The sequence below is a fragment of the Falco naumanni genome, chromosome 1 (assembly GCF_017639655.2).
Source record: "Falco naumanni isolate bFalNau1 chromosome 1, bFalNau1.pat, whole genome shotgun sequence".
Lineage (NCBI taxonomy): Eukaryota > Metazoa > Chordata > Aves > Falconiformes > Falconidae > Falco > Falco naumanni.
In genome coordinates, this window is record NC_054054.1 from 58,699,982 (window position 1) to 58,711,671 (window position 11,690).

The 11,690-nt window shown below is 43.5% G+C and overlaps 1 protein-coding gene across 1 annotated transcript in view; it reads right to left on the reverse strand.

Moving 5' to 3' along the window:
* CHIC2 (cysteine rich hydrophobic domain 2) overlaps positions 1-2,315 on the reverse strand; it is a 31,680-nt gene extending 29,365 nt beyond the window's left edge. The window contains exon 1 of the mRNA XM_040595758.1: positions 2,006-2,315. Within this exon, the coding sequence (XP_040451692.1) occupies positions 2,006-2,124 (119 nt within the window). The 5' untranslated portion in view covers positions 2,125-2,315. The remainder of the gene's footprint in view (positions 1-2,005) is intronic.
* Positions 2,316-11,690: the final 9,375 nt, after the last annotated feature.

Genomic DNA, 11,690 nt, shown 5'->3' on the forward strand with positions numbered 1-11,690 from the left:
CTGTAGTCACATAAATGACATATTTCAAACTGAACATTATGACCCCTATGTAAGATCAGAAAGGATATGACAATAGACTATGAAAAGAGAGCTTCTGTTCAAATACACTCACTGCAGAAGCAGTCAGCAACTTTTTAAACTGCAGAGCCAGGGACAGATCAGTATTTGCTTAACTGCTGATAATTTTTGTCAGACCTTCAAAACACACACATACTTTAATACCAGACAAGACTAATTCATTATATACACAGGACTTGACCTATTCCTTAAACCCACCAAGTGAGTGTTCTGACAGTGATCTAACTTTTAATAATAAGCTTCTCAATCAATGAAAAAAAAAAAGTTATAGGCTGTACAAAGGTAGAAGTGGCTGATGCTATTTAGTGAACTGTTCAGACCTGGTGCAATAAAGAAAGTAGATGGAGATCAACTGCCTGATTTTGGAGGTACATGTTCATATTTCATTGCTCATCCAAAACCTAAAGAACAAACATTTTAAGGAAGATCTTAATAACTAGCTAGTGACCACTAATGAACAATTAATGAGGCAACCATCTTTCAACCACAATGCCCTTACTAGTCACAGACACTATGCAAGCTTCTTCACATTCCACTAACGGGCCTTGGTCTTGTCTCGCACAACTTACTTCTGGTATTGGAGAAGAAACCATTCTGTGCCTCCATTTCAGTTCTTTACACTTTCGCATTTGCTAATATGAAAACTATCTAATTGTGGGTTTCCTCTGTTTACCAGATACAGGCTACAACTACCAGCTTATTTTCAGAGAAGTCACTGGATGGTAACAACTTCTGTTTACAATAAACAGTCATATGCTGAACACTTCAGTTACATGCCTCTGTTCCTTTACGGGGTGTCCTCAGCCTCTTGCCCATCCACATCCTTGCAACCCTCCAAACCCCCCTCATTCTGTCATGTCTCACTTCCTGTTTTTAACCAGACAGCAAACTGCACTGCCCAGCTGTTAGTATTACTTAATGTAAACCAAGTATTAAAGCAGTAATGTACCAAAGTGCCACAAAACCAATATAATTTAACTCCAGATTTCTGGACAGGTCAGTATCTGAAAATCAGGAGAGTTCATGGGACTTAAAACAACAGACCATAATACCTTCAACTTCCATGCCTCTATTGTAAGCCTAGTCCTACTGAACAGTGAATACTAAAAAAAAAAAAGTTTGTACTGCTGCATTTCGTCTCCAGGTCGATACAGCATCTGAAACTGTACATCATAATGGACAACTACTACACTTCAGAAGAGTGAGCCTGACAGAACTGACTGAAGGGAAGATACACTCATCTGTTACATTACTGAGAAGTCCTACACTAACTCCTGGTCACTTGCTGCCAGATTGTCAGACACACCAAATATGCACAAAACAAAACTCACAGCTGCTCCCGTGTTAAACACTGTGAAACAACACCTATCAATCACAGCTCAACATGATTTTACATGTACCTATCTGACTCACAGACATCTCTTATTTCTTAAAAGTTCTCAGAGCTATAGTAGCGGCCACATGTTAACTGGGAGTGGGCAACAGATACATAAACAACCCTAAGCAATAGTCCAGGCGGTCATGTGCTGGCACATACCTGCTATACGCAGGGACACGGGGACCTTACTTCCTGACAGCTCATCATTTTGGACAAATACCTCACATTCCTCTATCAGTCACAGCCCTGTTTCCTCAGCACCTCGTTAGAGGTTTGCACCCGCTTGCGAGCCCCAGGCGGCACCCAGCTACCCAGCGGGGCCGCAGAGAGCCCCTTCGCAGTGCCACGGACATGGGGGCAACGGGAGGAGGGAAGCAGTACCGGCCCGGTGCTCCCCCAGCCCACCTCCCCGACTCGCACCAAGCTGCAATCGGCGGCTGGGCGCCCCCGGCCGCCGCCGCCCCCAGGCCCGGCACGCAGCCGCCACCGTCCCGTCGCCCGGGCCTCCACCGCCCGCTCCGGCCCCGCAGGCCCCGGCGCGGCTCTTACACGGTGACATGGCCGGAGCCGCGCACCACCACAGGGTCGGGGGAGTACTTGAGGAGCTGCTCTTCCAGCGCCCGCTCCTCGTCCTCCTCCTCCTCGTAGATCTCGTCAAAGTCCGCCATGGCCGGGCCCGGGCGTCCGCTGAGAGAGAGTAGCCGGGGCGACGCGACGGGTCCGGCCGCGGAGGCCGGCGGGAGAGGGCCGGCGGGGACGCACCGGTGCCGGGGCGAGCGGCAGCGAAGCCGCGGCGGCAACTGAGGAGGAGGCGGCTGCGGCGGCAGCGGCGGCTCCGGGCGAGGAAGCGCCCGTCACCCTCCGCGGGGGGAGGGGGCGAGGGGCGGGGCAGGAACAACAACAACAACATCCGGCCGCGGGGCCCGCCCCGCCCCCGCCTCCGCCCCCGCCCCACCCACCCGCCGCGCGGGGCGGGGCGGGGGCGGAGCGCGGCGGGGCGCGCGGCTGCCCCGGTGTAAGGCGGGAGGAGCGCGCGGGCGGCCGTTGGCCCGTGGGCGGGAGCGCTGCCCGCCGCGGGGCCCTGCCCGGCCGCGACCTTTCGCGGGCCTTTGAGGGGGTGTTCGCCTCTTCGAGCCCGGTGTTTGCTTTCCCCTGGTTTTAGCCCCTTTTTGGGCACCAGTGAACAGAAGGAAGGGGTTTAGCACGCCTGGTGTCAGCTGGGGGGTTGCCCCCTGGGCCCGTTGGCTTAGTTCAATGGGATGGGAGGGAAGTGGCCCATAACCCAGGCCGGCCCGGCCAGGTGAAGGCCGGTGCCACGTGTTCCTGTGTCCCTTGGTGCTGTCGATGTCACGGTCTGCCGACTCCCCAGAAGCCTTTCAGCCCTCTGTGGAAACCACCGTGCTGTTAGCAGGGAGCACAGAGCAGACAAACAATGAAATTGCAGAGGAGTGGCCCCTTTTAGGACTGTATATGTGAAAGTTAATCAGAAAACCCTAAAAATGAATGGGACTCTTGTTCTCTCTCTGAAGTTTTGGTATATGTCATAACCAAAACCTGAAGCAAAGGCTGGAAAATGCCAGTGCAAGCATAATGGCCTTAGCAATGGGTGGGCCGTCAGCTGTTGTGACAACAGGGGCAGGCAGTGCTGACATGGGATTTAGCAGTAGCAGGGTGACATTTTAAGAAGGGAGAGCAGATCTCTTTTATTTGACAGGGTGGACTAGTGGATCATATACTTGCAGCAGTATTTAACATATAGATTAGTGCCAGTTATGGGGTTCAGCCCCAAACAGTCAAGAAACTGGGCCTGAATCTGCTTTTCATGAGTGTGAAGAGAATTCTACATTCCCCTTTTCTTTTCTAGCACTTTACTCCATACATCTTAATTACAATAGCCCCTTTCTCGTATTTGATCATTTTTCATGTGAAATCTGCAGGGTTTTCCTGTCTTGTCACAGTGTATATACTGATTATCTTATTTTCTGAAAGACTACGTTGCCGCTTAATCTTGATTCCTCATAATGATCCTTGTAGTGTATTTCTCAGGAATAAAGTATATACAAAGGTGTGATGGTTCTTACTGCTCTGTAAAACCAGGGTAGAAGCAGTGTGGTTGTGAGATAGTCTATGACACTGTCTTTGCTGTGAAGGAAAAAAGCAGCACCTTTTACTGTCACACTGGAAAAATGTGACAGTACTTCTGTCACAAGCTGCTCGCAACAGGTTTCATTTCCCAAATAACAGAATTCTACAGAATAACACAGGATTCCCCTGAGTAATAGTTTGCTTTCATAGAAGTATGCTTATGTGTGTTTACTTAGTTACCGTTCTTGCGTATGTGTGTCACATACAGAAATTGGATTTAGCGGGACTGATGACTCATTGCTTCTGTCTAACAGTCCTGAAATTGAGAAAATGGACCAAACTTAATACTGGCAAAAGCAAGAGGAAATCCACTGGTATCAGTGAAGCTATGCCTCCCTGTGCTAGCTCACTCTACAGATGAGTTTGGTAACTTTTTCAGATGACTGTTTCACAGTGGCAGCCATGTAATCAGAGCCTGTGCTGTGCAGCACCATGCTGGAAATCTTGGAAATGACACTGAAGGGGTGAGCTTACCTGCATCACACTTGAGCGCCTGTAGCAGTGCTGCAGGAGCCAACTATCCCGTTTGAGGTCTGAGATCCCTTTGCCGCATGGGGTGACATGCTTGGTTAGCTCGCTTCATGAGCTTGAGATAAGGAGAAAGAAGGTCCCAGGACCCTCGATTAGCTTATTGCATTAGGTGTATTGTACTTACCTAACAAATACCTGTTCCATGGTCTGCTGTTTCCAGCTGTTCAGGATGTGGTAGCCTTTAACGGATGAAGAGCTGTGGCAGATATTAAGCAGAAGTACTAGGTTTCTAGGTTGAGATGCCCATGATGTTTCAGCACGTGTTTTGTAGCACCTGGTGGGCTCAGAGCATTGCAACCGATTGCAGTGATAAGCACTAGGTACTTCAGCATGTCAGACGTCTGAGACAGACACCAAATCCAAAGTGTACACAGCTAGAAGCCATATATGAAAAATTCATTTTAAGTAGCATTTTAGTCACCTTACGTGGGCATCGTTAGGATCTTGTTTTTCAGGCAGAAATGAACTATCTTAATCTTGAGATTGCTGTGTCTCTCTGTCTCATTGGCGCCGACACTCAGCGCTCTTCTCAGCAGTACTAGGCTGCCCTGAGAGGCAGTAAGTGAACTCCCCATTCTGTGCAGCTGCCTCCTACCACACACTGAAGAAGGTCTTGCCATGGGCTGCCCCTCTGTTTCAAGGAGTATCATGCGAACAGTCACTCCTCTGCTGCTGTCACCTCATTGCCATGTACCAGACCCCCCACCAGCCGCACACTCCCGAGTCTGTGCCTTCATATCACAGCATTTGCTTGTGACTGTTCTGGTGTGTACTCTGACCCAAAATGGTGGGACACCTCTCACATTTACAGTGCATTGTCCTTTCCCTGGGAACAAAGAGAGCAATGCCAGGCTCATACTGATTGTGGTTTTAGGCCACTTACTCTCTTTATAGCTAAATAAAGGACAGTAGACCTAACGCCCGGTTTGGAGAGCACTGTGCTGTTGTTACGGGCAGCAGTGCCCTCCCCAGTGGATTTGCTCACTGCACATAGCAGTTCAGTGGACCAGAACTGGTGCCACACACAACTCTGTGACTGAGTCACTCACTGTCCTCAGAGCTGCTCTGTAAGGACTGCGTGCTGTAATCTAAAGGGGACTTTAAAACATTGTCACATTTCTTTTTCTGTAGCTCTTTATTTCACCTCCCTTGCTTTCTATTTTCCCATCTCCTTCATTTATTTTCCTCTCCTTCATCATTTGTCCCTGACCTTTTTCTGTGCAATTCTTCCCTAGTTCCCCCTTTGTCAATGCTGCTTCACCCTGCTTCCCCATAACATCTTCTCCGCTGTCACTCATCTCATTCCTCCCACCGTCCTTGGCCTGTTTCTCCCTGTCTTTTCGTTTCTTAATTAGTATGTTGTTGGACTTCTGAAGGAAACTGTTTCATGCAACAGGGCATCAAAGAACAAGCAGCAGGTGCAGGAGTAACCTTGTTCTTTGAACTCCTACCACCACTCGGCAGCAAAGCAAAGCTGGCAGGAACAGCTTCTCTTTTTCTTTTCCTGATTAATTAAGAGAAGAGAGGGAGTAAGAAAGAAAACAAGAGTGGGTGGTGATAGCAAGGGAAGAGGGCAAGCAGGGGAGGATAGAAGGATACAGAAGCCAGAGAGAGGAAGACAGAAATAATAGTCTATAATATACATTCGTTGACACCACAGAGAGAGTTTAGCAAAGCTACAAAACTGTAGCAAACCTCCAAGGATACTCACACCAGGTTGTGCTTTGCTTTTTCTGCCCCGAGACCTCCTCTTACATCAGTCCCTTGCCTTGGCACAGAGCCTCCCATCTCTGGGTTGGCTCTTCTGTCCTGCTTAAATGTCCCATCGCTCTCAACAAGCCTGGCTAAAGTGCTACTGATAATGTAAACATTCCTGATAATGGCATCAGTCACCACCACCTCTTGAGTTTCAACAAAACAAAATATAACAAAACCAAACCTAAAAATGAGATTTTAGTTATGGTGTTGCAAAAATGTAGAAAGGGAAAGTCAGGATCAGGTAAGTAGCTACAAATAACACAGCAGAACTTACTGTTAGAGCCACAGGATTGCATTTGTTTATCTGACCACTTTCATTGTGTTGTTTCTTGCTGATTAAATGATTATTTTGAAAAATCTCTGCAAAACCACAGGTAAACTAACCAAAGTTTTCTTTGCAAAAAACAAAGGCAAGTCTTGACACCAAAGTGTCAAGTCTGTAAATCAGAAGTGTGTTATTGATTTTATGATGCAGAACTGAGGGAGCTCGTAGAGTAAAAAGATATGTTGATTAGATCCAGTTCACCTTTTTTTTTCTTTTTTCCTCCTGTCCAGGAATTTATTTTGTTTTCCTTTTGGTCTAGCTTCCTATATTGCATTTGTATAAGGTTAATGAGGAGAGTTCAAAAGATACCTCTATACAGAAAACAGTATTTCTGAAAGAGACTCTAAGTCATAAATAAAGTGCAGAAGGCATAGATCCCATATAAAAAGAAAAGGAGATCCTTCTTTTTCAGAATTTCCTTTACATATAACAAAATGAAGACTAGAGTCCTCGTAGTTTCTGTTTGTAAGTCTGTTAAACTGTGGATGCGTGCAGTTGGGTACTCCTGCTCTTTCAACAACTGCATGACAACACATTACTGAAGGCAGAATCTCCTAATCCAAAAAGAATTTGTCATATGCTCAATTTGAAGACCTACTTGTGTTCCACATAACCTACAGGCAAGATAAACTCCTGGCTGTTTTTAGGCCTGACAGTGGGGGTTTATTTCTTGTAGGATTCACTGACATGGGAAATATGTATGGTCACTTCTTTCTTCCCTTCCCATCAATATCAGAATCTAATATAGCAGAATCCTTGCTGCTTTTTCTTTTCCCCCCCTGTAATCACATCAATTAAACAGAAACACACAAAAAGTCTCTGGTTTTCATTTTATGTGAGAGGGATGTAGCATTGACACGATGGAGTTTTTCAATGCTGCAAGTACAAAAGCATAAAGTCCCCTAAAATCAAACACAAACACAGTCATATAAACATACAAATGGAAAAGCAAGTTCCAGGGTTGTAAGATATTCTTAAAATGGCAAATATATGTTGGAAGTGTGGAAAAGTATCAAGGAATACTGTGAGCTGAATCCTCTGCTGTATCTGTTAGAGATATGGATGCTGTTGGTTGGGTGAAGCTGTGGTCAACTTCTATCTTAGAAAAAAAATAATTACAAAACAAACAAAAAAGCCAGGGACAAATGTGGAGCTATTCTGGCTGCTATTGGAGTGAACAATTGTACCCCTGAACATCAGCAGGGATTGTAATTTAATGTATTTTTCCTTATTTCTATGTTTTTCCATCTTTTAATGCCACATCTTGTAGTTTATTTCCAAGACAGTTATTTTTCTCTTGGTAAATATCACCCAATGACTAAGCTGTTTATTCACCATCTTAAAGAAACAGCAAGTGACTACTGCAACTGAAAGATGCTACTAATGCAACTGAACTGCAAATCACTATAAAAAGAAGGATCTTTTATATGAAGAAAGAGTTAAAATCAGATTTACTAATCCATTAAGATAAAATACCTTCGTGTAACATATTTTAGAGAATTAGACAATGCCTCTGTCCATTTTTGCTTGAGAATAGAAAGTGCCAAAGTTTTATCCTGCTTAAAGGCAAATACTCTCTGCTATGCCACCCACATGTACCCAATCTGTTGGAAAACTAGAACTATGTATTCCTTTAGGATTGAGAACATAATTCTTTGCCTGTCAGATTATTCTGACAAATTGCATTATAATTACTTCCTCATTAATTACTGTGACAAATGTTGATCTAAAGAGAACAGGGAAGGATGTCTTTCATTTAAAATCATCAAAACAAGAACAGCTGAGATTTCCTCTGATGAACACTTTACCGTTCATTAATATTTGGACATGCTAACACATTCATTCCTACTGCATATAAGCAAAGAGAGATTTCTAGCACCTGTCTCTTTCAGATATGACATTTTTATTTCCTTTTGAACATCTTTAAAATAACATCTTTTCTGCTTCCAAACAGATATTTTTCTTTCTGATAGTATGAGGCATGATTCACAAAGCATGAAAAAAACAGATGTTCTGAGATGTTTAAAGTGTAACAAAAGCACTTATAGTGGAATATATTATGCTCCTAGAGCATGAGGTCGTCGAGAAAGGTAAAGAACAAATAACCAATCCAACCTCTGTGGTAAAGCACAGGGGTTGGAAATAATCTGCAGCCTGAAAAAGAAACTTACTTTCCTTTTGAAGCAAGAGAGATATTGGAAAGGAATTGCCTCTTTTCAGAATCCTGTTCCTTCTTTGTGTTCACTTTTGGCTGCTAGCGGTCTTGCCCTAAGCATCGGGCCTGGTATAGCTGGGTGAACGTCTGTGCTTTGTACTATCACCATATGAATGCTAAAATTTCTTGATGTATGTGTGAAGAAGCAGCAGAGGAAACAATCACACACATGGTTCAAATGCCCTTTGGGATCAAATTTTTAAATCTCTTTGCAGCTTGGTTGAGACATTGGAGTAGAGTTGTTTTCTCTCCTTGAAGGGACTAGAGTAACAATTCTAATCTGCAGCAGAGAATGAAATCAATGACGTTTGGGTAACTGATCTGTTTGTACACAATGGACAACTTGTACCACACAATGTCCTTGCAAGCAGGAGAATAACCTGTATAAACTCTTACCCACAAAGGAATGGGGAAGCTGCATTAGGCATCCTTTGCCCAAGGAGTTATTAAAGTGCAATCAGATTCAGCAGACTGCAATTCTGCAAGTTCCCTTGTAAGACACTGTTATTTACTGCAAGATGCTGAAAGATAGGAGACTTTGGGTCAAATCCCACTTCCCCAACTATCTTGCTCTGGGACCTTGGCCAAAATTGTTTGAATCTGTACACCTTTCCCATAATGGGTGAATTACTGGCAGGACTGTCATTGATTGGGAAGCTCCCAGGGTTTTTCCCACTGGGTGATACCTTAACATACAAATGTTGTTTCTATGTGTGCATCTAGGAAGTGTGATCATGGCTTTTATTTTTATTTCTTTGGTACCCTTGAAAGACCTTTTGTAGCTCTGGAGAATGAGCTGACCTTTTTTGTTCCCCTAGCCTGAAAAAGGTCATATTTTGTTTAACTAACCTTTGAAAACACCAGGCCAAATTCTACTCCCACCGCACCATTCAGAAGAGCTGCAGCATAACTGTCTTACAGCTCTGTTACTGAGAGTAGTATTTTACCCAAACCTTTCCATCCTCTGATTTGTAACAAGTCTCTCACTGTATACCTGAAAGTGCAGGCAGTCATACCTCTTATACACTGTCGTGTTAATTGTATTCTAGACATATAGACGTTCTAATGGGAATATTAGTTCTTTGGCTCAGCTGCAGTGTAAGAGAGAGAACCCAGACTGGTAAAGTGGAGACACTTGAGTCTGAGTTATTCTTCAGTACTACTCTACTTTTTGGCTGATGTTTTTTCATCTGCTCAATGTGTAATAGTAGTTATATTTTATTTGTACTTTAAAATTGTGACGTATACCTTCCAGCTTACATCTCTTGGCCGTTTCGGTTCCAATACTTCTTCCTTCTTCAGAAGCTTCATACTGCTTCCCCCCCCCCCCCCCCCCCCCCCCATTTTGCTGTCTTTCCTTTTCACCAGAATAGTGCTCTGAACCTCATAAAATAATTTTCAGGACTTCTGTCATTCTTTTTCCATTAGATTTTGGCGTAGCCTGAACACTAAATAAGCTTTAAACTAATAATATACTTACCCAGCATCATAAAATATGTGAAATTGCTTTGTTTCCATTATTTTTCAGAAAGTTTTGATTACAAGCTTGAACAATGTATTCATTATAAATATAAAGAGCCAGGCTATGCAAAACTTTCTGATATTTGTTTAATAACAGTCTTCATTTTGGTTCCATTTTGACATGCTTATATTGTGTCCTTCTTTTATATGTTACTTTCTTCCTAGCAAAGCAAGAGGTAGGGTACCTGTATCCTGTATCTCACCAATGCTCTGCTTCCTGAAACTTTTGAGTTTGTTCCTTTATTTTAAATAAAGGACACAAATACATATGAAGGGATGAAACTGAAAAAGGGTTGCTTCCAGCCACAGCCATTAGAGATTTGTTTTCATGTAACAGCTGCTTGGACAAAGCTAAGACTATATTCTGAAAAGGGAGATGAAGAAATGAGGTGGTAGGTTTCTTTCTTGTGGAGGTTTCCGGATTGTATCAAAATCAGACCAATGTTTATTCTGACATCTGAAAAAAAACGCTTCATTTTGGCACACGTGGCTTTTGTCTTCCATTACCTTAACAGAAAATATAAAATGGAAAAAAAAAAAACCCGAAACAGTTCCTATTGGAGCAGAGTTGGTATCCAGAACACTAATCAGGCAATGAACATGGATGGTATAGGATAGAGGACAGGGAAGATGCAGCCATGACCTAGCTGCCCTGTAAACCTTAGTTTCTAGGAATACAAATCCAGCATCTTTATTAGAAAATACATTCCCTCAAGTAATCAACAATTTAATTTTAAGTCAGTACTATGTTAAAATGGATATTAAGCAGTCTTTGTGTGTGTCTTCACTCCAGAAAAAAATCCCATAACTTCAGGCATTGTTATATAACAGTCAGAAATGTCTCAGGTTTTCTCTGAAAACTACTTCTATTTCATACTCCCATTGGTAAACCCCACAATGAGTTTCAGAACTTCATTTCTGTCATACTTAGAAGCTTTTTTTTAATTATTATTATTTCCAGGGTAAATTTCTACATGGCCAGAGTATATCCGCCTGTTCTTGTGGTGGTACTCTTCTTCAGATGGATTAGCTCTTCTCTCTTGTGGATATTTACCTCACTAGTATAAGCAACAATTGTATCTCCGCTCTCTGGGTCTTCTCTTCTCATGAGGGTCCACATTGCTCTAACACTATACTCCGAAAGCTGTCTTCTGGACCTGCTCTGATTTAGTTTTTTTCTGGGATGGACATGGAAAACTGTCTGCTGCCTCAGACAAGGTTTCCCTATGCATGGTGGCTTTAGTTTTCCATCTCCTTAGTGGAATGGCCTTGCCTGTTAGGTTCTGTGACACCTGTCACCTGACCATGACACGCTGACTCTTCATAAACATGGATTAATGTGCCCAGGTGCCTCAGTCACAAAGATATATGTTCAGCCATGGAGCTCCTAGATTACGTTGGCTTTGTCAATGCACTTATATTACTCCTCCTCTCAGAGAATCCACTTCTTCCGGTGTGACAGTTCAGTCTCCACAGATAGTGACTTCACCTCTTTCCTATGTATAGTGAAGTCCTATTGGCTATGCCAAGAGAACAAATTAAGTAACTCAACTGCTTCTGAGACTTATCCTTGAGGAACTCCATCATTAACTGTATTCCCCTCTGCTTCCTGAGTCTGCAGGAGGAGTATCTTCTCTCCTTTAGATAGTTCCTTCATCACTCAACAGTTCTTGAACTGTCCCACATCCATACTTCCATTACAGGAAAAAGGAAAGAAATTATAGCCATTTTATTTTTTT